The 27,188-nt window shown below is 32.4% G+C and overlaps 1 protein-coding gene across 5 annotated transcripts; it reads left to right on the top strand.

Moving 5' to 3' along the window:
• The first annotated feature begins 383 nt into the window (after positions 1-383).
• Positions 384-26,910, top strand: LOC132745827 (cleavage and polyadenylation specificity factor subunit 6-like). Of its 5 annotated transcripts, none has more exons than XM_060734816.1 (15): positions 384-532; positions 2,970-3,050; positions 3,481-3,594; positions 4,103-4,206; positions 5,168-5,349; positions 6,002-6,220; positions 7,374-7,526; positions 10,241-10,348; positions 10,885-11,006; positions 11,771-11,880; positions 13,784-13,896; positions 14,287-14,434; positions 14,961-15,002; positions 16,564-16,822; positions 26,201-26,910. In XM_060734816.1, the coding sequence occupies exons 1-14, from the start codon at positions 476-478 to the stop codon at positions 16,790-16,792; spliced, it is 1,782 nt and encodes a 593-aa protein (XP_060590799.1). In that variant the 5' UTR covers positions 384-475; the 3' UTR covers positions 16,793-16,822; positions 26,201-26,910. The 5 variants fall into 5 exon arrangements, with proteins under 5 accessions (XP_060590799.1, XP_060590800.1, XP_060590798.1 ...); XM_060734817.1 differs by having other exon boundaries at positions 6,002-6,235; positions 10,268-10,348; XM_060734815.1 differs by lacking the exon at positions 26,201-26,910 and adding an exon at positions 17,179-17,542 and having other exon boundaries at positions 6,002-6,235.
• The last annotated feature ends 278 nt before the right edge of the window (positions 26,911-27,188 follow it).

Here is a 27,188-nt window from a genome sequence, read left to right as displayed (position 1 = left end):
TTAAGGGGTGATTTACTTTTGATTCGATCGATTTATTCAGGGAATAGACATACATGTATACACATACAATTTTATCACAGATATCAACTTGCATATATATAAAAACACACACATAAATGCACAAAAATAACTATAAGATTAATTAATAAGTATGTTCTATGTAACCCTAGGATTGCCCATTAAGCTAAAAGCTTATTTCCAATGGGGTCCATTTTCTGTAAAATTATTACACTGACTTACATAATAATAAATGAGTTATAAAGAAGTTAAACTTAATGACAATTTTCAATAATCAAAACACATTGTCTGCAAAAAATTGTCTATATTGTCACACACTATTTGTTTATTTGAGAGATATCGTTTTTTTTTTCTTCTTCAGAATTTGGTACTTTGGAACCTTTTTAAAGCCGGATAAAAGAACGGCACGCAACAGAGATTACCAATCGCCATTGTCATCCGGGCAATTGGTAAAATTATGGCGGAGAGCGTGGATATTGATTTGTATGAAAACATTGAAGAGGGCTTTGACCAGGTTATTATAGAGAATGATACATGTCATTTTGCAAAAAATGTAGTTTACAATCTGTCGTGTGTTTTGCATGAACTATTATGCATTGAACTGTTTACAAAATGATATCAGACGAAAAAGAATATTTTAACTAGGTCAAACGCGGAACAAAATCATATTTTGAACTACATTATAGTAATTATACAGTTCTGCTTTCAGTACTGTATTATTCTTCATAAACACACACGTCCAATGCAACTCTTTAGCAATGATTGAATCTAAGTCCGGCTTTTTAAGGACTTTCACTTTCACATCATTCATGACTAGTTCACAATTGGGCTATTCCAGAAAATATCCGCACCCCCCCTATGGAAGAGGTCTGAGATGAAAATAACCCCCCTAGGACAAACACTCAAAGGTACCCCCTTGGACAACACAATGTAAACAGTTTTACTCAAAATGACCCCCTTGGACGACCTTAAATGTAAATGATTTTTGCCCAAAATAACCCAAAAGACAACCTATGGAAGAGACTTTTGATCGGAATTCCACCCTTGGACAACCCATGGAAGAGACTTTTGCTCAAAATGACCCCCCTTGGACAAACATGTTCAATATCCCCCATTGACAAACTGCTGAAATTGACCCCCTAGGACATCTTCCATAGGTATATTACTAATAAAAATAGACCCCTGGACAACCTATGGAAGAAACGTCTGCTCCAAATAAGCCCCCTTGGACAAAAACATTCAATATTCACCCTCGGACAAGCTACTGAAATTGACCCCCTAGGACATCTTCCATAGGTATAATACTAATAAAAATAGACCCCCTAGACAACCTATGGAAGAGACATCTGCTCAAAATGATCCTCCTTTGACAAAAACATTCAACATCTCACTTGAACAAGCTACTGAAATTGACCCCCTAGGACATCTTCCATAGGTATAACACTAATATAGACCCCCCTGGACACCCTATAGTAGAGACTTCGTTCAAAATGACCTCCCTTGGACACAAAGTTTTAATTTCCCCAAGCCCCTTGGAAAAACTACCAAATTAACCCCCTAGGACATCTTTCATATGTCAACGCTTTAGGATCTGATTATCAGCAATAGATCTGATTATCAGCAATAGGTTGTCACCTTCTCGTATCAAAAATACATGTAAAGGACGGTTTGATTGCATTGCTAATAATAGCTAATAATAGCTTAATTCTTGGGAAATCAGATCTACTTTCTTTACATGTAGATCTGATTTCCCAAGAATTAAGCTATTATTAGCAATGCAATCAAACCGTCCTTTACATGTATTTTTGTAAAAAACAGAATGTTTAAAGCAATATGAAAACAAATAAACTGGAAATAATAGACTAAATTTTTAATGGTCAATATTGTTTTGGCAGTTTACAGGGTCTGCATTAAGCTTAAGTAAGTTTGTTCATAGGTATAACGCTAATAAAGACCCCTTGGACAACCTATTAAATGAAATAGCCTCCCTTGGACAAAATAACATTTGATACCCCCTAGGAAAAACTATGACATATCTTGTATATTCATAAAACACTTTTTAACACAATGAACAACTAAAAAACAAAGAATTCTGATTGAAAATGGATCATGATTAAATTGAGTCATTTAGTTAATGAAATGCTAATAATATTCTTGTAGACTTATTCTGACTGGGGCCAATTTGGTAAAGGGCCGAAAGTCTGGGATTTTTTCTAACATGAATAAAGGACTTTTCATTTCGGCCCCAAGACATATCGGGCCCCAAATTACCCAAGGCATTTCGACCCCAGACTTTCGGCCCTTTACCAAATTGGCCCCAGTCAGAATAAGTCTACCGGAATATTATTAGCATTTCATTAACTAAATGACTCAATTTAATCATGATCCATTTTCAATCAGAATTCTTTGGCTTTTATCCTTGTAAATTGAAAAGTTGCTATTGGTCATAATTTTGCAGTACTTCCGGCAAAAGTTTTCAAAACCATCACTACCTAGCAGGCACTCATGTTAACAGTTAACCTAAAGCTCTGGTCTCCAGACCTGCAAATATTGGAGACCGTCAAACAGCTATGTGACGGACACTTATTCTATCCATCTTTTATCAGTTTTCATTCAATAAAAGTAAAGAGCATTTGTTATATGCGATGAATGCTTAGACAGGATGAAGTTATAATTTTAGGACTAAGAGAGAGGATCGAATATGTATGAGTGGGGTTGCTGGTTCCATTCTCCAGCAATGTGAAATTTCTCCATGGCAATTAATGATCTTTGACATTGGGTCTTATGGTCATCTGTTGCTCACCACAGGGTAACAGATTCAGAAAATTTATTATAAATTGCTTGTGGAGAAATTGGTGATTACTGGTGTTTTTTCCAGGAAAACTGCTAAGATATATACCTTTAAGAGTAATTGTTAGGATGAAAATTTTATTTTTTCTGAACCATTGCAGGATGGAGAGTTTGGTCAAGATGCAGATTTATATGATGATGTCATTATAACACAGTCATCCAGCAATGATATAAAAGAGTCGGTAAGTTATGAGGCAGTGAAAATAATCTATCATAGTAATTTATCATTATATGTCTTCAGTTGTGATGAAGATAGCACTAAATGTTTTCTAAGTGGAGTAGTATTTGTTTATTCTTGAAATGACTTTTACTAGGTTTATTTAGAAAAATATAAAAAATATCATTGTCAAAATGTATTAACATAATTTAGGATTTTGGAGTTGGGATTCTAAGTGGTTGATGAGACAGGATCAATCATTATTAATGCATTATCTAGAAAAGCTTAAAACCCATGCACAACTTTGTAGTTGTTTGACAGTTCTTTAAGAAGAAAGATGGCTACCTATAAATATTTGATTTTTTTTCTTCAGTTTAAACTTTAATAAATTTTGATCACCAAGTTATAAAGTAGCCTGTTTGAAATAAGTTTGCGATCTTGCTCTCTCATTTCAGTCTGGTTTATTGTCACCGACTTCAGATGAGCCGAAAAAGAACAATGTACCTTCCTCAATGCCAGCTGGTTATACTGGCCGCAGGTTCAGTGTTTATGTTGGAAATCTTACCTGGGTATGTTTGTTGAACATTATGTATGTTGTTTATCTTGACATTCATAATGGATGTCTGTTTGCAAGTGAAAGGTCTTCATTGTTCTTTAGATTGATACACGCTAAAGATGTTGAGTTCTTTCATAAAAGTGGGCTGTTAATTTGAAGCTTGTTTAAACAAGGTTGTGGGTTCTACAGTACTTCATAATCCTAATATAATGTAAGCAGGAAGGGGCAATTTCCTTGAATTTTTGGAAAATTAAGTGATTTTGCAAAAGATGATGAAAAACCATTTTTCCTTGATTATGATTAAAATTGAATTTAGGAGGAAAACTGCATGATTTTAAAGAATTTTCCTGGAACCTTAACATAGATGTTTTCATAAAACAGTAGTAAATATTATTAAAAATGAATAACAGGGCTTTATATTGTTTAAAGCAGAGGTCACATTTAGAAAAGTGATTAAGGAAAGTTAATGCCAGCTTTTCCATTAAATTATTGCTATTTAGTTCATGTCTTTGTTTTTTTAGTGGACAACTGATCAAGATTTAACAGATGCCCTCAGCAGTATAGGTGTAAATGATCTGCTAGAAATAAAGTTCTATGAAAACAGAGCAAATGGCCAGTCAAAAGGGTATGTTATAAGCCTACTTATTGTCATTTATTGTAGCGTAACTGCTTGATATTTGTTTGAATTGTTTTCAGGGTTCTTAGTCGAAGACTTTGCAGGTATTCACATGTTGATCCTTGTTCATGAAACATCTAGTGCCAAAACAAACAGTAGGAATAATTATACAATAATTTCTACAATGAATGTAAATACAGATGATTTCTCGCACTTCTTTGAGCCTAGCTTTCCTTTAGATATTTAGGTCAAGCAGAAGTGCTATACTAAAGAGTAATCATAACTCAAAGCTTGATTCTGTTCTTTCTTTGTTTAAATTTACTCGACATTTTTGTTATTATGCCACAAAAGACATAATAGATTTGCCCTTGCTTGGCTGTCCTAATGTCACAGTCAGTAGACTGACAAAACAATGGAATGTGGGGGCAAATGTGTCCTTTGTGTCCGACACATATCTAGTTTTCACTACAAATTGGTGAAGGTTGATGACCAGGTCAGGCTAGAATGTTTGGTGAAAAAGGCATGTTTTCAGTATGATACCAATGTGAACAGTTAAAAAAAATCAGAATAAACAATTTACAAGCAAGTCTTGCAACTTAGCAATTTTAACAGTAAATTTGGAAGTTTACTAGACAGAGAGATTATCTGCAGGAGAAATAAGCTGTATGGAAGTTCTCTTTTTTTCAGAATGGTGCATTTTCTTTCACCTGTGTTATGAATACCTGATGTTAATGATAATGGCTGGTTTTTGCTGTATATATCTGTTAGCATGCACCTCTTTGAGCCCAGACAACTTTTCTTAGCTATTTGGGTCAAGCAGATGTGCTAAAGTAACGAGTGGTCATAACTCAAAGCTTACTATTCTATGTCTTTGTTTAAATCTACTCAACATAGCGTCACATGACAGTTTGACTGTTGTTACTGTGTATATAAATGTATGTTGAAATTAATATATGAAGTTATGTTCCAGGTTTGCTATAGTTATCGTAAAATCAGAGATGTCATCTCGTGCAATATTTGACAAGCTGTCACGTAAAGAACTACATGGACAGACACCCATGGTGACGCACTGTAACAAGCAGGCTCTGAACAACTTTGAGGCACAGGCGAGGAAAGGTGAACCCCCACCGCAGCAGAATGGAGGAAACTTTGGTAATTTTGGATCTTTTTTTTTTGAGTTATTTATTTGGGTTAGATACTATGTATTGAGGCCCTATAAGGGTAGTAGTTCTTCTTTCAAACATTAAAAAAGCTGTAAAGTAACTGTTAATGCAATTTAAAACTTTCCGAAAATTAATAAGGGGCAATTGTTAAGTACAGTCTAACCTGTCTATGGTGGTCAGTAAGGGGACCCAGCTAAAATGACCGTTTTAGACAGGTGTCCACTGTATCCAGGTTGACATGAATATCTGAATAAGATATGATAAAATATCACTTTCTGGATATTTCTGTTGAAATATATTATTTTCTTTCAAAAGCAAATAGAATTTCTATTTGCAATATACAATATTCATTAAATACTTTCAAATATTTTTCACAATAAATGAGTTTCTTTTTGTAAAATGATACCGTAAGATCTTGCTTGGAAAGTAGTAACAAATTCAATATTAGGTTGAATGAGTACTGTCTAGAGTTTGATCTATTTAACTTTCCCACTTTGTCTGTTACTGGCACCATTTCCAAAAGTACCTTCCCAAAGCCCTGCATTGACACTATTCCTTAAGTATGGCATGGACACCATTCTTGTGGTAGGAGGGTGCCAATGCAGTATAAAGTGTCATACTAACTATTTTCTTTAATACAGGTCGTGGACGTGGAGAAAGCAGACCAGATCAGCCACCAAGAGCACCAGCCCCTGCATCTCAGCCACAACAGCAGCCACCTCCTAGAGCACAGCCTGGTGTGAGACCTCCAAATCCATTCCCACAACCAGTCCGAGGCCCTCCGCCAAACATGGCAGGGCCTCCGCCGTCACAAGGCCCTCCTGTTGTTACATCAGGGCCTCCTCCTAATTTCTTCCCAGGTAGGATGATCCCTGGTGAGTCATTCACATAATATTCAACTTTTGTTTAATGTAATTCCATGTAAAAAAAGATAGAATTAAAGATAAATTTTACATATTAATTGATTACGCTTCTTTAAAGTCAGAATATAATTCGGGAGTTCAGATTGTTACTGTATGACAGTTTCATTTTTGTGGGGTAAGTGGTTGTTTTATTCATATGTAGTAAAGATAGGGCTTAACAGTGTTTTAGTCATTAAAGCTTTCATTGCATGTGGATTCAAAGTTTTAATGTTTTCTCTTCAAATGTTTGCTTATAAAAGATGAATCAGTACATACCAACCTGTGTATATCCAAATGCAACATAGTTTTCACTTGTTTTCATTGAATCTGTGAATCAATTTATTATTTTCCTTACCCTTTCTAGCCAAAAGGTCCAAACTTTTATACTATTCCAATTAAGCTTACTGGGAGGCCCTTATATTTATGCCAAGTAAATATGTATAATTTATGCAGTGGGATTCGTTTAATAGATTTGCATTTTTTGTTGCGATAATGGGTTGTTGACGTGTTTCGGTTGATTGCCTTCATGCAGCTTAAGTGACAAATTCTGATTTTACCAGAGTACCAGAAATGTGTAAATACACAATGAAATACGCAAGTGTGCAATGAAAGTTGTTCAACTACTCGAAACTCTCAGTATACAGCAAATTTATTGTTTAAATAAAATTACCCAATTATTATCAGCATGCTTATTGGACTAATGCAAAAAGGGTTAGAAGTATTTAAGTCATTCTTGAAAATGAGACTTTCGGTTTTAAACTTTGTGAAATGAGCAGCTCGAATCGATTCAACCCATTTATACTCATTTGAAAATTTGATAAAATTTTGAAAGGGTTGGGTATTAACTATTATCCATTTATCTCTGTTAGTTTATCTTGACTTCAGTTTTAAGAATAAATTTTTTTCATCTATAGAATTTATCCTGTCCAATTAATTAATGTAAGAAAGATTTCATGACTCTTCTTAAATACTTACCAGTGCCTAGAAAAAGTGCACAGAGTGTCATTTTAGGTCCACCTCTCAACTATAGAGATCCCATCTTAAATTCTTAACCCTCTTCACCCATTTTTTTTCCTGCAAAATTTTTACTATTGAAACTTGATGTTTATAGGTCAGCGTCCAGGAATGCCACCAGTATCAGTACCAGTTAGCATGGCTCATGGAGGTATCATGGCACCCAGAATGAATCAGCCCCCACCTGGCATGCCACCCAGGCCCGAGCACCGACTGCCACCACCAGGCATGAGGCCCGGGGCACCTCCAGGTATGTGTAGTTCTAGTTTTGTAAACAATCGTCATTTTTAAAGATGATAGAGATTTGACTTCCAGAATATTTCTCAATTTTCATAGTTACATTAATCCATCAATCTATTTATATTTTGCTATATCATTATACATGTATATATAAATATTTGCATTATTTAGAAAAAAAATGACCTTGGTCTGTCTCAGATTGACTAAATACTCAATAAATACAACAACAACTTTGGCATAGTAGAAATTTATTGGATTTTTTTTATTGCTTAAAAATTCCGCCTGTTTTCAATAAGTACTTGCATTGAAGTTAATAAGATAGTTAATGACTAACAGATGAATGATTTTGCTTCAAATGGCCTGTTTGTATTGATGCAGTACATATCTGTTATCAGTATAACAGATCAAAGACTGGTTACGTATCATGGTTTAGTAACGAATGACTTGTGTTAAGTTTTTCCCTTTTATGTATATCAGATCATCAGATTGACCAATTATAAAAAAAGCCATAGTCATTACTATTGGTTTAAAATATGTTAAGCCAACCAAGTATCTCGCATTTAACCAGGAGAAAATTTACTAACCCAATCACATACTAATATTTAGATAGCAGGTTAATAGACCCTCCTCCACCAGGAGGTAAGTTTTTTTTGTACATCATTTCAATTTTTGTTTCCTTTCATAAATCTGCAGGCCGCATGATGTAACAATGCTTAATGAAAAGTTGTTGTTTTTCCCCCAGTAAAATAAGATCAAATCTGCATGGGAAGGTTGGAAAGAGTTAAAGAAAATAGGCATGGTTGATAATACATTATGCATGGGTTGTGATGACACTGTTTCACTTGTATTTAAATTTACCTGTTTATGACATCTGATATTCATGTTTCAATTTTGAAATTGGTTTTAAGCTCTTAAGGTTCCTGTAGGTTAATGGTTAAGAACGGTTATCAGGGATTTTTTCCTGGCCCATTTTGATGATTGATAATGGGTCATGTTCCATTGCCACAAGCCATGTATTATTCCTTATTTCAAGGAGAAAATTTCCATTTAAATGAACAGAAAATAAAATAAGTAAAGTTATTGCCATTTTGTTACATTTAACTGCACTGTGTCATAGAAAATTTTAACCTTATATTGCTTCTGAGTGAATTAATCAAATATTTGATTTCTTTGATTTATTTGATATAAACAGTATGTTGTCAGTTTTTCCCAATTTGTCTAAAACATAGTTAAAATTTTCTCAATTGTTCAGGTTGGGGCACTTTCCAAAGTACTGAGAAAAAACCTTGAATACAAAACTATTGTGTGACAGTATTGTTATTTATAAGGATTTTGGCCGATGTTCTAAAATATTGAACATGTTTAAGTAAGTGCAGACATAACAAAAGCATTTCTCCAAAAGGGCCTGCATTTATGTTACATAAATTATATACTGTTAAAGAAGTTACCATTTATTTTCCTATTTATACAATGGAATTGGGAAAAAATATTTTCCTGTTGAGTGTCCACTTGTCAAAAAAGACCACTTTTCAAAGTCTGGTCACTAGAGACAGTTTCAATTATACATATGTTTTATATATCTATATATACAGAGCATGTACATGTTACATATGAGCAACCACCGCCACCAGGAAGTACGTTTCATTTTATGTTTTTGCATAAAAACTACCCCCCACCTCCCATTGTTTTGGTTTGGACCCATTGTTCTTATCTGTGTTGTGTCTGTCTGATCCAAACTCAAAAGTTCATAACTAAAGTAAATAGGCTAACTAAGGAATGAAGAATGTACGGGTTTTTCCCAGCTAATTGGTAGGTACAAACTTACTTACAGCTTAGAAAATAAGAGCAACAGGTTGACTGATCTATTGTGATGGGTAGTGCACCATGTAGCTGTAACAGAAAAAGTTTGTTTGTACCTACAAATTAGCTGGGAAAAACCCTTATTTGCCAAGTTCAGGATAACATTTGTAGAACACACAGGGATTGTTGAAATTTGGAGAAAAGAACTGGTTAGATCTATTTATAGGCAGAAGTTATTAAACTCTTAACTATATTTCAGATAAAAACATGTAAATTATAGTGTAGTGTATAAAAAAAATTCAGTCAGTTGAATATTATACATATACTAAATAATATAAATAGTATTAAATACAAATTTTTGTTATCCTTAGTGTAAGTTAATCTGGTCTGAAAAATGTTGCTATTTTGCTGTGGGGAAAGGTGTTTAAATTTATAAATGTTTGATTAAATTCCAATGTGGTAATTGGGAAATGTTAATGTTCAAACATACTTTCTGTATTCCTATGGTTTAAAGACTCCCTTTGGTTTTTTGAGTCGTTGTTCAGAATTCCTATGATTCAGTAATTCCTATGGATAATTACAATTGCTCAGGGATTTCAATAAGTAAGAATTCCTATGGTGAATGAATCCCTATACTTACATAATTCCTAAGGATGAGCATTTTAAACAAGATGTTATAAGGTTCAGGATCTTTCTATGGTTGAAAGTAAGGTACAGTTAAGGTGAAGGCTATTGTTAAAAATGGTTTTGGGTTTATTTCATTTCATATATTGATTTTGGATACATTTTATTTTCTTTTCTTTATAATTATTACGTAATGTATTATATTTCCATGCTGAAATATTTTTAAATGGTTGCTTAAATGGTTAGCTGGTAAGTAAGATACACTAGAATGTCGAGAATTATCAAGTGAATTACTTTCAGTTACGAGCATTCTACGTCCTATTGCAGCCCCATACCCAGTGCGAGGCCAAGCCCCGCCCCAGCCAGTACCCCCTCCAGGTATCAGAGGAGTGGCTCCAGGTATTCCAGGTATTGTTTTAGTTTTTGTTCAATTATTTTTTCTATTTTTTTTCTAAAAGAAAAATGGTTCGATACCAGATGTTTAGTTTAGATGACCAATTTCAGTTATGTTGCTAAAATGTAATACACGTGTCTGGAAACCAAGTGATCAATCAAGAGCATTAATCACAACAAAATTACATGAAATTTGTAGACTCAGTTTGATTGAGTCTGTACATGAGGGATAATGAATAAATATAACATCCCTCACGCCCCCTAGCACCGACTTGAACGGTACTCAATTCTCAACACTTAATAGTGCTAGCATCAATGATCCCGAAGAACCACCATTTTCTGTTGCAATGGTTCTGAGAATGTTTATAAATCTACAGCTTTAGGTCAAATTCCAAATGATGATTTATCATTATCATTAATTGCTTTTATTATAATCGTTGCAGATTGATACATCAGTGTTATTGAATAATTTTGAACCAGGAAAAAAATGAATAGGATAAAAGTATACTGATTTGATACAAGATATTTCAAGTGTTATTTCTATAAAATAGGTATGCCTCCATCACAGCCTCCACCAGGAGTTCCCCCGCCAGGACATCCAGTGGCACCACCTGCTCCTCATGTCAATCCAGCGTTCTTTCCCCCTGCTCACGGCTCCGCTCTGCCTCCTCCGGTAAGTTTTCAGATAATCAGTATTATTGTACAGATTTGATATGCCAGATAATTATTATTATTGTACAAATTTGATATATGTATATAGCAATATCTAAATGTTAAGAGTTACAGGCATCAAAAAATATTTTCAAAGTCACTTGTCATGCATGACGAGTAGCCTCTAAATCCAATGTGCAGGCAACATTTTTCTACTCATTTTGCATAGTATTCTCTTAAATTTTACTCATTATTATGAGTTGACGCGTGGAATTTTCAATTCCTTGTTTGGCGCCTGACCGGTAATATAGTTCCACAGCTCTACCAATTGTGTTTTGTGTGACCCCTGTTAGTGATGATTTTAATACTGTGACATGTATTAAGATGTGTTAATGCTAATAGTCTTTTATATACAGTAATGTTTACTTGAAAAATGATTTAAGCTTTGAACAAAACAAAGGTTTGATGAACGTTTTGGCCTGGAAAGGTTTTTTTTGTATTTGGTTAACAACTGTCTAGTTAAGTTTATTCACAAGTTGTCTATGCTGTAATGATGTTTGTTAGTGGTTATTTATAGATAATTTTCTCACCAAATTGATAGTTATCTCACACTGGCATTTTATTTGTCCAGTGTAAGATTTTGAGAAAGTCCTAGGGGATGCTATCAACAACTGCAATCTGTTCTTTCTCATAATTGAGGAATTCTGCTTTTTTGATAGCTGTATATATAAATAGAAGATTTAATGCAAATGTCGATAATTTAGAAATAAATGATTTTATTTTCAGACATCTCATCCAGCCCCAACAGTTGATCCATATGGAAGACCGCCTCCAACATCCACATACCCTCCCTCAGATCCCTACAGGCCCGCTCCTGACAGATATGATCCTAAAAGGTTTAACATTCATTTCATTTCATTTTATTGGCAAATCGGCAAATCAACATTACCTTTGGCCATCCATTATACTTGTTTCTCTATGTCAGATTATAATACTAGTCGGTGGTTCTACTCTGGTGCCCGTTCGTGCCTGAAATAATGCACGGAAGGGCACCTGAGGTCTTCCTCCACCAGTAAAGCTGGAACGTCGCGATATGACCTATACTGTGTCGATGTGACGTAAAACCCAAAACAAACAAACAATAATACTAGTCAATTAAATCCACACTGTATGAGCATTGATTTATTTGTGTTAAAGGGTGATGACTTTGATATAAGGGGATATTTCATTAAAAAAAAATCTGAAGTACTCGTAATTGGCTAGAATGAAGAGCAAGTGCACTGAACAGCAATTCAAACAATCTAATAATTTTCACTATGAAGCTAGAATAAAAAATTTAAAATGGAAAGTGACATAATGCTCGTCTTATTGATTGTCAGTTTAAACTGAATAGACTATATATTTCAAAAGATTGACTGATATTATGTTGACTGACCAACAGTTGATATTGAAAATGATTTAAAACTGCATAAATGATAAAAAGATTATCCCACTCTTTATAAATGACCGTTACAGGTATGTATATTTACAGAAATTATGACAAACTATAAACTCATTTTGACATTTACCTTTTCACTCACTATTTACCCTCAGATGGACTTAATGCCACATTAACTAAACTAAAAGTTGATCTTGATGGATAAACTTCTAAAACATTTTAGAATGTTAGTTAAGGGGTTTATCTTTTTCAGTTGGTTATTGGTAAAAGTAAATATATATGAACATTGATTTTACTTTGTGCAGTGAGGAGTTGCCTAGATTTTTTGTGATATGCAAGAAAATAAATTAGTTAAGCAGTTGGTGAAATTCTTTATAGTAGTATGAGTATTGAGTTAATTCTTGGAACAGAAATTAATTTTCCATTCAAGTAAAATGACTTAATGTAGAAATAAGGAATTAAATAAGGAAAGTAGATTGTGACAATGTATTACTAGGACTTAAAAATGTACTTTTTTAGCTCGACTTTTCTATGAAAAGGGGAGCTATCCTACTCGCCCCGGCGTCGGCGTCGGCGTTGGCGTCACACCTTGGTTAAGTTTTTCGTACCACCCCACTTTATTTCAGAAGTATTACAAGTATGGCTTTGAAACTTACCATACTTGTTCACCATCATAACCTCCATCTACAGACAAGAGTACATAACTCTGTCAAGGTTTTTGACAGAATTATGGCCCTTTTTTGACTTAGAAAGTGTATTGAGCTTGGTTAAGTTTTTTGTACCACCTCACTTTATTTCAAAACCATTGGAGGTATTGCTTTGAAACTGACCATACTTGTTTACCATCACGACCTTCATCAACAGACAAGAGGACATAACTCTGTCAAGGTTTTTGACAGAATTATGCCCCTTTTTGACTTAGAAAATACATTGAATATGGGTAAAATCCACTTATTGCCTTAACCCTTTGAGATATTGCTTTGAAACTTTTAATGCTATTTCACATCATTACCCCCATCTGTACGCAAGAGAAGGTAACTCTGTCAAGGATTTGTTTTAAAAATTAAGGCCTTTTATCGACTTAGAATCTTGGTTAATAATTCTTCACTAAATATCTTAATGCTCATGGCCATTGTTCACTTTAAAAATACAGAGATTCTTGTATTGCCTTTTACTGCAAAAACTTTTTTTATTGGCAAATAATTCTTCACTAAATATCTTAATGCTCATGGCCATTGTTCACTTTAAAAATACAGAGATTCTTGTATTGCCTTTTACTGCAAAAACTTTTTTTATTGGCAAGCAATAAAAAAGTCGAGCGCGCTGTCTTACGGACAGCTCTTGTTTGTATTTTATTTAAGGAGTGAGCCCCCAGCACCACAATTATCCGAACAAGAGTTTGAGGAAATCTTTCAGCGAAATAAAACAGTTTCTAGCAGTGCAATTTCCCGTGCGGTACAAGATGCAAGTGCAGGTACGTTATACTAACCCTTAACCTGCTAAATTTCTTAAATGGACTTGTCCAACTTCCATTTTGGAACTGTCCATTATCAATATTGAGGATATCAGGAGGAAAATTTGAAGTTGGTCATATAATCGAATTTATTCACTGTTTGAATTGTTGATCTTCATTTAACCTATGTGACCTAGATTTACATGAGTATATATGACTTAGTACTTGATCTTAATTTTGACCTATGTGACCTGGATTTAGATGAGTATGTATGTCTTAGTACTTGATCTTCATTTGACCTATGTGACCTGGATTTAGATGAGTATGTATGTCTTAGTACTTGATCTTCATTTGACCTATGTGACCTGGATTTAAATGAATATGTATGACTAAGTACTTGACTAATTTCAGGTGACTTTGCTAGTGCTATAGAGACTCTAGTCACAGCCATATCATTAATAAAACAGTCAAAGATTGCCAACGATGATAGATGTAAAATCCTCATCAGCTCTTTACAAGACACGCTTCATGGAATAGAGGAAAAATCATACGGATCCAAGTAAGTTGTTTAGCAATATTTTGTTTTAATAAGTTATTTTTTTATTATCTTTAGTTCATTTGCGTTAGAATTTGTGGCCATTAATTGCTGCTTGCGATGCGTTAAAGTTTCCTTGCTTGAAATAACCAAAATTTAATAAAGCATGTCTGATTATTATTCAATATTGTTAAATGGATTTTGGACTGAATGAAAATCTTAATACAAATACATAGGTATTGTAAGATGTTATTACATAAATTTAAACAGATATTTTTATAATTTTATTAAAGCAGAATACTTCAATTTAGAATACTTTTTGTAATTGCTGAAATTAAGGTCTTATTTAATGCATGTTTTCATAGTAGGGTATATGTAACTTTATAAATGCAAATTTTGATAATGTTTGGGAGAGACTAATTTTGGTCAAAAAGATAATCACATGATTGTGTCTGTAAATTTGACTATAACTTGAACATGGTTTAAATTTTGTACATTTTTTAGAATTGAATAAGTTTCATGCTGTATGTTGAAATATTTTGATTTACAGTCCAAGCTCCATGAAACATACATCATCTGCTGTAGTGTCACGGTCAGTTGTTTAATCCCTTCCCTAAGTTCAAACCCTTAACCTGCTCGAAACCGAAAGTGCCGGTATAGAGCCCGGCCAGTCTGCGCTGTATGTGTAGTATGACCCGGCTCTATACTGTTGGCTGACTTAATTTGAAATTTTCCGTCTTGGTATCTTGGAACTCGGGATAGTTCCGGAAAAACCGAGCCAGAAAAAGTTTGTTACAGAATTCAGCAGGATAAGGGTTATAGAAATATGTTTATGTAATATTATTATGCTAGCTGTTTTACCCCTTGAAACCTATTAACTGTAAGTTTCCTGTTATATCTACATAGTTTCATAATGTTTGAATACAGATTTACATTCCGGAATTAATATATTCACTTCTCAACAGGCATAAGGGTTTTCACATACTTACAAAACAAACAATGAATAGTATTTCCATTTAGTATTGAAAATCTTTACCACTTGAATAAGTATTTTAGACTGATATTTGATGAACCTTGACCTTGCAAAATTTGCATGATTGGCATGGCACGCCTAACAGTTGAAATTGCAAACTGTCTGGTTGTCATTAAGTAACCAACAGTGAAAGTAAGACCAGTCTGTATATTGTTTATGTGTTTCTTGTTATAGATCTATCATTATTTCTGCAAATGTGTAACCCCTAACATGCTAAGTATAATAAATGGACTTACCCAGTCTGGACAAAATTATTTGTCATTTAAAAGCGAAATCAAAATCAGTACTGTCTGAGTGGCAAACAGTGGCTGACCTTGGTCTGGACTGATTGCATGGGTATAGTCATGCAGCCATCAGGCTATGGGTTTAGGTGTAATTTTTGTCATGACTGATAGACATTAGACTGTTGAAATATATATCTAAAATAATAATAAATATATGTATATTATAGAGAATTATGTTAAAGTTACAAGAAACTACAAAGAAGTTCTTTGTTAACATTTAATATCTGCATTAACATGAAATTTATTGTGTAATATGATAGTTTCCACAGAAAAAATGGTATATAAAATAATAAAAAGACACCCATAACTTTTAAAACTATAAAATTTCTTGAATATACTTTGTGTGTGTTTGTGTGTGGTGTAGAATAATAGTAGATAAGATATTTATGATACATAGTTTTCTTCTCATATAGATTTGTTTACTCTAGAAAATTCATCCATTTATTGGATAAGATAGATGGTAGGAAGGTACAAGTGCATTTTTGTGTGTGTCCCTTTTACTTTATTTGAAATAAAATGTTGGCTTTAGTTGCTAGAATATGTGCTTTCAAGTGAATATTAAAATGTAAATATCATTAAAAGGTTTAAATAATTCATAAAAATGTAGCAATGAACATAAAATTGTACCAATAAACAGCTCAGGACATTAATTGGATTGACACCTGCTATTTAGTGTACATGCATGTTTACTATTGCATTTATGTAAAAGATGAGCAGATAGTAAACTCACAAGTCTGTTTTGCATCTGTTAGTATACATAGGTACATGTTTTATGTAAATATTTGGAGTTGATATTTTTATTCAGATCAATCTCATTGGTTAATAATTTGTTTCAGGTCAAGAGAGCGCGGAAGGTCTCGCTCCCGTGAACGTGATCGTGACAGGGAACGTGAAAAGAGAAGCAGACACAGGTCCCGTAGTCGTGAAAGGGAATATCGAGAACGTAGCCGTGAAAGAGACAGTCGAAGAGAGTACGAGGAACGACACAGAGAAAGCCGAAGTGACAGACGGGACAGTGATCGTGATAGGGAACGTGAGCGAGAGTACAGGAGTAGTCGTCATTAGTTACATTTGGCGGAATTGTTTATTTTAATTGTAAGTATTACGATGGAATAAAATCTATATCAAATGTTGATGTTTTCTGCAGGCTTCAGTTAAAGGAAGTTTTTATTGAAGTCTGTAGGGACATGTTGAATATTGAGGAGTAGATTTTTTGTTTTTAAAGAGGTTATATGAATAAAAGATGCATTGTTCATATGTTTATTTAGCCAGTTATTGTTTGAATGCCTAGCAGAATTTACCTAGATGTTCATATAAATCCCAAGTGCTGCAGGTAAGTGACTATCTTTTGGTAAATTTTGTATTTTTGTAAGTCAGGAATATGTAGGATGTTATAATAGACCTTGTCCAGGTTAGTGCCTTGTATTTACCTAGTCTATTATTTTTTTCAGCCAAAAAAATTTTGGAGGTGCTCTTGATTTCGGTGCTTCCTAGCTTTATAAAAGATCTCATAGAAAAATTCTCAAGTGCCAAAGCAGGGAACCAGATGTTGCTGATTTTGCCGCAATTTTTTTTTTTACCTCATTTTTTTGTGGCTTTGTTTTTTTTTCTGTTGTGTAATATATAATTAGAATGCTGGGTTGCTTTGTGGTTCAAACTTAGAAAAATGGAAACTGATGACTAAATTTAAAAGCTTGTATGTTAAAGCTATTCATTGAAAGAATTTGGAACTTCTTTGTATTAAGATGACTTTGTATCATGATTTCAGACAATTATAAATATAAGGTATACTTGTATAGAAAGAAGTGAATGGATGATACTGTTATAAAAATATTATGTTCAAACCTTTGTTGCTGAGGGGTAAAAGTTGCTTACTTGATTGGCTTTACAACACTATGGATTCAAATCTCTCATTGTTGAATACTTTTATGTGAGTGTAGCAAATCATTTAAAGGTCGGTAGTTTTACCTTGGTCCTGGATATAGGCTGGAGGGTCTTATGACCGTGACAGTTTTGATGTGACTTGAAATCAATTCGAAATGAAATAAATGTCATGTACTTTTGTTAACAATTACACAGTTGCTGGTCTTACTTTGTGTATTCTAGGCTTAACGAGGATCTATCCGCCCTTCAGGCACAAGAGTACAAGCGCTGGTCTTATTTCTTAAGACGAAAGATTTTATGGTTGTTACTCTGTGGTTTTTTTTTATCATAGATCAAATGAAATTTTCATGTTTTTTACTGTATTTTTTGTTATTTTCTTTGCTATTTATTATAATTACTTATATATCCAAATGTCCTAACTTTAAGTTTTAAATGATTTTGTCCTAAATTTTTTTTTTCCAATATCTCATTTCAACTTTGGGATTTTTTTCTTCAAAAAGTTTTGAAAATTCAAAGAGCTCCCATATGTTTATGTTCTATGAAAAGAAATATATGTGGATTTTTTTTTATTGAAACACTTTCATGTTTATCAATTTCAATAAAATTACTGATGATTTAATATTTTTAATCAATAAACACTATTTCTAATCTAGTTGTTAATTTATTAAAGTTTTGCCAAGTTTTAGTTTAAGGTTGGTAATATACATAGCTTTGTCATATTTATGCAAATGCAATTTTGTATATGTGAAAACGGTGGTATAATGTGTAAAATTATTTTATATTACCGGTAATTTGTTAAAATTCTGTTGATTTATGGAGAATTTTTTTTTTACTGAATGTTACTTTGTAAATACAGTATAATGGGTTTTGAGTACTAAGTGTGTAGAACATTTATTTGTTAAAATATTGGTTCTAAATGCTGAGAGAATGTTCGGTAAGTTATTGATTATTTAAAGAAATGATGAAATGTAATATATGATTTAGTTTCAAAAAAGATGTAAAAATCGATTGGTGCAACAATATGTTAAAATCAGTTCTTGATGTAATTGAAACATATATATGTGTTAACAATGACTACAGTTTAGAAATAAACAAAGCAACCCAGCTTTATTATTAACATTGGTTGTAAACGTTGCATTGCAAAGTCACAAACACAAAATAAACATTCCTTTGTCATAGCCATACAAGATTTGCTTCTATAGTTTAGTGTGTACTTTTTTCCCAAAAAAATGTTGTCCTTGAAAGTAGATTTTTTTTCTAACAAAGAAAATTTGCATCAATATGTGTTCCTAGAATTGTCTTAAACAAGTGTTATAAGGTCAACAAGACAAACTGACTTTGCAGTGCAAATATTTAAATACTATTGTAAATTACTCTAAAATCAGGAAAGAAAACCCAACTATGTGCTATGCAGAAATGTTTATTTTTGGATCATTAAAAAAAACAAAAAAAACCCAACATTTCCTGATTTTACAGTAGACACCCGTTATCATTTATAAATTTATTGTAAGGTTATAGGAAACACAGCATTGTTGAGGTAGCCAAGGCAACTTTGCCTTGCTTGTCTCGGAACATAATTACTTCTTGTATAATTATATGTTATGTCGTTACTGTGATAGAATTTCTTTGTAGCTATAAAATCATCATAAATTGCACCAAATAGCAATTTCATTGCTTACCCATGTGCATTTATATAATTAACTTGTAATGTATTGGGTTGGAACCGTGCTGTGTAATTGTAAGGTTCAATGATTTCAAATATCGAAAATGTGAAATTCATTAACCAACAGTAAAGAGCCTGATCAGACTGTACGGATTACAGGCTGGCCTGGCTTTATACTGGTGGCATAGCTTTTAGGTGTTCATAGGTGTTCACAACACATCATTGTAACATCATCCATCCATCTGTCTCATTAAAAACCATGTTGCCATGTCATTTGTCATAATTGCATTTCATGTGCTGTATAACTTATGTTTTCATATATGGGATATGCAGTTTTTTAGGGTATAGTAAATTGTAGTTTCTTGTAAATTTGCTATGTGATTTTGATCAAGAATTCCTCATGCAAAAAAAAGTGTGCCCAGAAAATGAAGCATAAGAAGCAATCATCTTTTAACTTGAAATTTTAATTGTGTCTTGCAATATTAAGGACGTTACTATTTTAGTTAGATTTAGGCTTTTTATGAGTGAAATATAATTGAAAACTTGCAAGTGATTGAACAAGTGATTGAATGTGTAATGAATAATGATTAATTGAAAAGATGTATAGGAATTTTGATATGGAAAAATTTGAACTATGCACTTTAACTTGATATAAAGTGAACTGTCTGTTGATACTAAAATTTGCTCATATGTCTTAAATAGTGTGGGCTATAATAGAGATAGTGAAGAAATTAACTCTATGAGCTTTTATATATATATACACACATGTGTCTGGAATTATGGAGTCAGTAGAATACGTCTTAGAACATATTCTTTTGTATTTCAGCTACTTGTGTTTCTTTTGTTCATTAAATGCCATTGATTAGTGAATTAAGAGATACCTTCACACTGTTCATGTTGACAATGTCATGTTTAAATATGCGTTTGTAATCTGACATCGTAACTATAATATGTGATATAGTCGGTTTAATTGCATATTTGTTGACACCAATGCATATTTATTTACCACAACCTTCCTTATTTTCATGCAATTAATGCTTGCATATGAAATTGAAAATTTCATTATTTTCAGCCTTTTACTTTTGCAGTAAATTTAAGCTTAATGTGTGAAAACTGTCTACTGATTTCTATGCAAGATAGATTTTAAGATATACATGTACTCTTTCTTAAAAAACTTAATTTGTGCAATTCATGCACTCTTCATAAAAAAAAATTAAGAGTTTTTGCTGTACGGACTGAAATGGAATGGAATATTTTCTTTGTATAAATTCTTATTTTTGTTTCAATTATTTGCATTGAAGAAATGATTCATATGTGGGTCTTTGTTTTTGTGTACATTCTTATACACATGCGAAACAGATATGTTTATCAAATGGCATTTATGCGCCTTCTGTTTGAATCTGTTTAAAATTGAATTTAGGATTGGAAGGAATCAAAAATCTTTACTGTATTCTGACCACATTTCATTTAGTGTATACAATGCTGATCCATATGTGAATTGTGTGATATGTAAAAAAAATATGTCGTAAATATTACTGTAAACTTGATGTTTGCCTGATGTCACTTTGTGATAAAAACTATTCATTTAAATGGGAAGGAATTTAAAAGGGGAATGGGCTGAGCCCAAACGAAGCCCTATGTGATTCAATAAATAGATGTACATGTATATGACTTTACATTGTAATGCTGAGCATTAAATAGACTATGTATTTATTGACAATCTATATGGTGCTATCTTTGATTTATACTTTAATTTTATTATTAAACTTACTTCTTACTTATGAAGGGCTCTTTTAAAAAATTCTATGTTTGTTTTTTTACCTGTTTTGAAAGGAATGAGAGAGTTTCTTCTTTAATTGGTATTAGTTATTTACTGCCGTCATATGTTGACCCATAATGCCCGTGGTCTTTCATAACTTCCTGTGATAACCATTTCGTATGTATATAGTTTATGATTTATATTTTTCTACCACCCTCTCACATTGTGTTCACATGCTTAGCCTCTAACCTGTGGGAATCGAAAGTGGTTGCCCTTTGCCACCAGTAAAGTGCATGGTCAGGCTGTACGGATGTGCAGGCTGGCCTGACTCTATACTGTTGGTAGCTCAATTTTTATTTTTTCATTTTAATAAATGGAATCTCTTACACCACATATTGATTTCAAGTATTTCATATTCAAAGCTGGGCAAATCCATTACATAAATTCCGCAGGTTAAAGTCTTTGATAAATGCAATAATATGTTAAGTCTCGAGCCTTTTACACTCGGTGATATTGGTTGTCTGTTTTGATGTTTTATCTACAATTTGTTAAGATTTAGTGCTAAGTTTTAACCTAATGATGTTGTTGTTATATTATACTAATGTTAAGTTCAGTTTCAGAGCCTGATGATTGCTGCAGACCATGTGTCCAGATTGTTAACAAACTTGTTCATTATAAATTGGCATGTTGTTTACATTTTCAATGCATGATAATAATGTGCAATATATGTTTAGAATTTATGTTTTATTTTATAATATCTAATAGTTGTAAAACTTAAAAGCTGTATGGAAGTGTTATAGTTGTTCTTGGTGTCGGTCCGTTTGGGTCGTACCTAAGTCTTGCTTACGTTAGAGTTTTTGTCTAAGTCAGTTAACCTACTCCTTGAGCCTTAAATATTGCATAGAGAAGCACCTGAGATATTCTCGCACCAGTCAAGCTGGAATGTCGTCATGTGACCATTACTGTGCTTGTAGCCAAAAAAAAACAACAAAAAACAGAAAAATATGTATTTGTAATCGTTATGGTCAAATGCTTGGAAGTAAAAATAAATGGCACAAAACCTTGGTACCTGGCTGAAGTCTATGTATATCTACAACTACTTTTATCTAACAGTGTCTGACCTCAAAGTTCATGTTATAAAAATGTTGTTTTCCCGGCAAGTACTGATGTAGAATATATGATTGGATTTTACGTAGCACATTAACAAACAAGAGTATGTTATGAAATTGGATAAGTTTTATTTTCAGGTATATATTAGAAAATTTGTATAAATCTTTATGGTTTTGATGACTTTGTGTTGTCAATTTTATGTATACTCAACTTTCATAATTTATGTTTATATAAGAATGTTTGCTTTATAGGTAAATCTGTACTGTGGTTTTAATGAAATTATATAAGATTTGATGATTATTGGTTAATCTTAAGTTTGTTTCACAAATTAACCTGCTAGATTTGACATGTTATTTAACTTATTTATCACTCTTATTAATTTAAGGAAATTCATGGTGTGAATATATAAAAGTTGTTCTCCTAGCTAACAGTATACGGTCTGCTCAGGCTGCAAAAAAGTGTAGGCTGATCAAGCGTTTTACTGGCAGTGAAGGCTGTAAAAATAACGGTTTAAGTTAAGTACTGTCGGAAAGAATTCATCCCCCCTGTTAAGTTAAATGCAGAATTTAGCAGATCTTACCATCTATATACTTACAGGGAATACTTTAATGCCAATGTATTACTTGTTCATTTTCAAGGTACTTTTGCTTTAAGTGATTTATGTTGATAAATATACATTGTTTAAAATTTTAAATGTATGCAAAAAAGCAGCAAAAAAAACTATGTTACAGGTAGAATGTTTATTTGATGGTTAAGTTAAGGGTTTGAAGAAAAATGAACATGAAGCCTTTTGAGTTGCAAATCTATTTATTGATTAGAAAATTTAGTAATATGCACTCAGAGTAGGTTCATTGCAGAATTTATTGAACAAGTTGAATAAAATTATCTTATGTGTGCCTCTGGCGAGCTGAATATTATTGTATTCAACAAGTTCAATAAATTCAGTAATGAATCTCAGAAATATTCTATTTATCACATACCCAAAACAAAGACTGTTTATAGTGAAAAGGAATCATTTTACATTGACGCGCCTATAGTGTAATGCTAACATAAGCGCATCTTTATGCTATGTTCGTAAATGCCAGTGACTTCGTGTCAAAATATATAGCCATGCAACATCATTTTTACAGAGTCGCAAAAGCGGCATGGGCTTGTGATAAAAGTTATTAATTAACAGTTGACCTAACGATGATGAATTCGGATGTGTCAAATTTTTGTGAAAGAACATTTGTTAAAACATATGTCATGATACTGTTTGACATTACATTGTACTTGATTTTTACAACACAGAAACAGCATAAAATGTATGGAAAATATTAAATGGTTATTCCTATTAAATAATTAGTAAACAAATGTACCGAAATGTTGAGTGGCAATATAGTAATTAATTAGGGCGTCTGTGTACGAGTGGTTATGATTTTTGACTTTAAATCTTTTGCTCTTCACTGTTGTTGGTTTGAGCCCCGCCCAGGGACCTTTAATTCTTTTATAATTATATGAGGAAGCTATCTAGCTAGCTTACAGAGTGTGAGTGGTTCTACTCGGGTGCCCGTTCGTGCCTGAATTAATGCAAAGAGGCGCACCTGGGGTCTGCCTCGGCCAGTAACTGGAAAGTTGTGCAATGAATAACCCAAGCAAAAAAAGGTTATTAACTGTTGTAATATATATATTTCTTATTCAAGAGCAAAACAACATTTTTCCTCTATTGATAATGATATCTAACAGCATTCTTATTTTCAATATCTAGTTTTGGAAATTGCCAATATCTTTATATTACACAGATATTGCCAAATATCCATACATCGATATTGCCTAGATATATGTCATTTGGATATTGCAAATATTGCCAATGTCTATTGTAAACAGATTTTGGCAATATGTTTATTACTTAGATATAGACAGTATTTAGAATCTATGGATATTGCCAATATACCCATATCATTTCATATTGCCAATATCTATATTTAGTAATGTCATTATCTATTATTTGTATATTGTCACTGTGAGAATTACTTGAACGTTGCCAATATTTATAATAATTTGGAAATTGCCAATATTGATATTACTGGGATATTGTCAGAATTTATCTCGCAAGATTTATATTTTTTTATCAAGATTTGTATTCTAGGATTTTGTTAATATTCAAATTACTGGGATATTGCCAATATTAAAGTTACTTTGATATTGCCAGTATATAAATAACTTGAGTATTGCCAATTTTTAAATTTCTTGAATATTGTCATTTTGATAACAGTGATATTGCTTATATAATTACACACTACTGTTATTTAAGAAACTCGAAAAAACTGACAAAAATGTTTGGAAAGTTATGAGTCAATTTTGTTCTCTTGTTAATTGAAGTAAGAAATTTAATTAAATGTTTATCAAAGTTGTTAAAATGATTTAATATCTTTTAGCAAACTATTTACAATTCACATGATTTGTGAATAAAACAAAGGAACGTGATTGGTCAATGTAACCACAAGACCCTGGTTTTATCCTTGGGCGAGGTGAAAATTTGTTGCATATCAGACAGCAATTTGGTCGATGATCAACATTTAGCAATTTCTATTGTCCACTGTTGTCCTTTGGTGATTGAATTGTGGTGCCAAATAGATTACAGTATACCATGACTAGTTCATGAGTTAAAAAAAAACAACAGGCATTTAGGTTTAACAAATTTAATTTGTAATGAAAATTTATTGTTCCTGTTTAATGTTGGTATTTGAGATATACCTGGATATTTTTTGATGTTTTTAGCTCCTCTATTCAAAGAATAGGGAGAGCTAGTGCACTCTATGGTCAAATATGTAGTTACAAGAAGGAATATATTAAAAGGGTCATTGTAAAAGTATCTTGATGTAGTACTGGTATTTGGCCTTAGAATGGATTGGACTTGGCTTTGCAGTGCCATGTATGGGAAATCCAAAAGGCAAAAAAGACCAGTTCTGGAACAAAATACTCGTACAATAACCTTTTATGCATTTTTCTATGTATTATATTTTGCTAACTCGTGGAAGTATTGCTTTTCCTTTTTGGTAAAATTGTGTTTATCTATTTTATGTTTTAAAAACACATTGAATTGTCAGAATAATAGAATAATGGTTTCTTTTTGACAAAAGTTATTCAAATTTCTGTTGATAATTATTACTATCATATATCATGTTGTTGAATATTATAGGTTTTATAGCTAGTTATGAAATGTATTTTTTTTTTTTGGTATACTAAAAATAATTAAAGGGACTCCACTGACATGATGGGACTGGAATTTTTTTTTTGAGATTAATGTTTCATTTCTTCATAACTTGTGTGCAAAATTTAAGATCATTTGCTTACATATTTCCAGAATACACTTTTTCACTCAAATATTGCTAAAAATAGCACAAAAATACGATTTTTAATTTATTTCTAAGGATATTTCTTAATTATTAATGTTTTGCATAACTTTCCTGTTTTAAGTGCCGAAGCAGAATCTATGTGAAACTTTTAAGTTTTTTGTCTTTTGTAATTCAGTGGAATTCCTTTAATGTGTACACTTGTTTAAGTTCATGAGTCTGGGAATCTTCTATTCATACAATTATACATATATGAGAAGGAGATCTTGTTGTTTGATAAAAAAAGGTTTCTTCCATTTCCTGGTGCACTTATGTGAGATACAAGTAAAAAATTAAATATGATTTTGTCCATAAATTTCAGTCCTTAAAAATTCTATTATTGACAGTCAATAGGTAATTTTTGAAATTCCATCTTCAGATTTTTTATTAACAAGATATTTAGATACATTTCTTTAGTAAAGCATATAAATGTTCTATTTTATTGTATTTATTTTGTAACATTCTACATCTTTTATTATGTTTGTATTTACATTGTACTTTTAAATTATCAAATTTCCTGTTTTTTTCTTAATGTCTGATGCAAGTTGACACAGAAAGAATTTATTTCAATCTTTGCAAGAATTTTAAGGTTATAATCTATATCCCTGGGAAATGGAAGAAACATTGTAGAATCTGAATTGATCACATGTTCAATGTATCTTTTTGTTCTTGCTATTTTGTAGGTACAGATTTGTCATTGATGTGTTTTCGGTCCCTAGATATGTACATATAGTGTGTAAACATTTTCTACACGACATATAAAAAATCATGTGTTCATTGCGTATTGTTGACTAGATATGACAATACACATGTGCAAACTTGATTCAATGAAATAAAAAAGGGATGAGGAATTACACTGGAAAAGAACAGAAAGGAGGAACAACTACCAGAAAGAATTGGTACACCACAAAGGAACAGAAAGATTGAATAACAACAGGAAAGGAAATGAAAACACCACAAAGTTTTGGAATTACATGATGAAGGAACTCAAGTACAAATGTATTTTTTTGTGGATGGAAATAATTATCTTGTGAAAATTATTAAACATTGTCTCCTTGATATGTGTAGTGAAAATTCTTGAACATGGAGGATTTAAAGAATGCAGGAATAATTATTTTCTTTTTCAGGGCTGGGGCTAAGGAGAGGGTTGGGGCTTTAAATTCAATTCACAAGCCTGTTTGTCTATATTTAAAATAAGGGGTGAATAAAACAGGCTTCCAAAAAAGTTACCTTGGAGAATGGGATGATAAATTTTGGGCAAATTTTAATGTTTCGGGGGAAGGGGGAGAAATTTGAGGATAAGGAAATTTTATGTTTTTATGTCATTATGGAACTAGTATAGAACTGTTCTAAATTATACATTTACATGTCCAGAATAAAAGACAAAATTTGATGTTCTTGTTTCTTTGCTTTCTTGGTTAAAAGCTAGGTTAGTGGTTTATATTGCTAACTTGAAATTACGTTTGAAGTTGCTCTTCACTATTATTGATTCAAATCCCAACAAGGACATTAGAGGAAGCTGTCCCTGCTGGCTTATGGAAGGTCAGTGGTTCTACTCCGGTGTCCACTCGTGCCTTAACTTTCCACAGTGTTCCATGTAATGGTTAGTTACCATATAACAGTTACAGGTTGAAGAATATTTTTCCTTACCTAAATAATGTCTAGAGTGCA

Source organism: Ruditapes philippinarum, unplaced genomic scaffold, assembly GCF_026571515.1.
Source record: "Ruditapes philippinarum isolate M1 unplaced genomic scaffold, ASM2657151v2 ctg1517_1_1_1_1, whole genome shotgun sequence".
Lineage (NCBI taxonomy): Eukaryota > Metazoa > Mollusca > Bivalvia > Venerida > Veneridae > Ruditapes > Ruditapes philippinarum.
The sequence above is the reverse complement of the archived record's forward strand: the minus strand, read 5'-3'. Positions and strand labels throughout refer to the sequence as shown.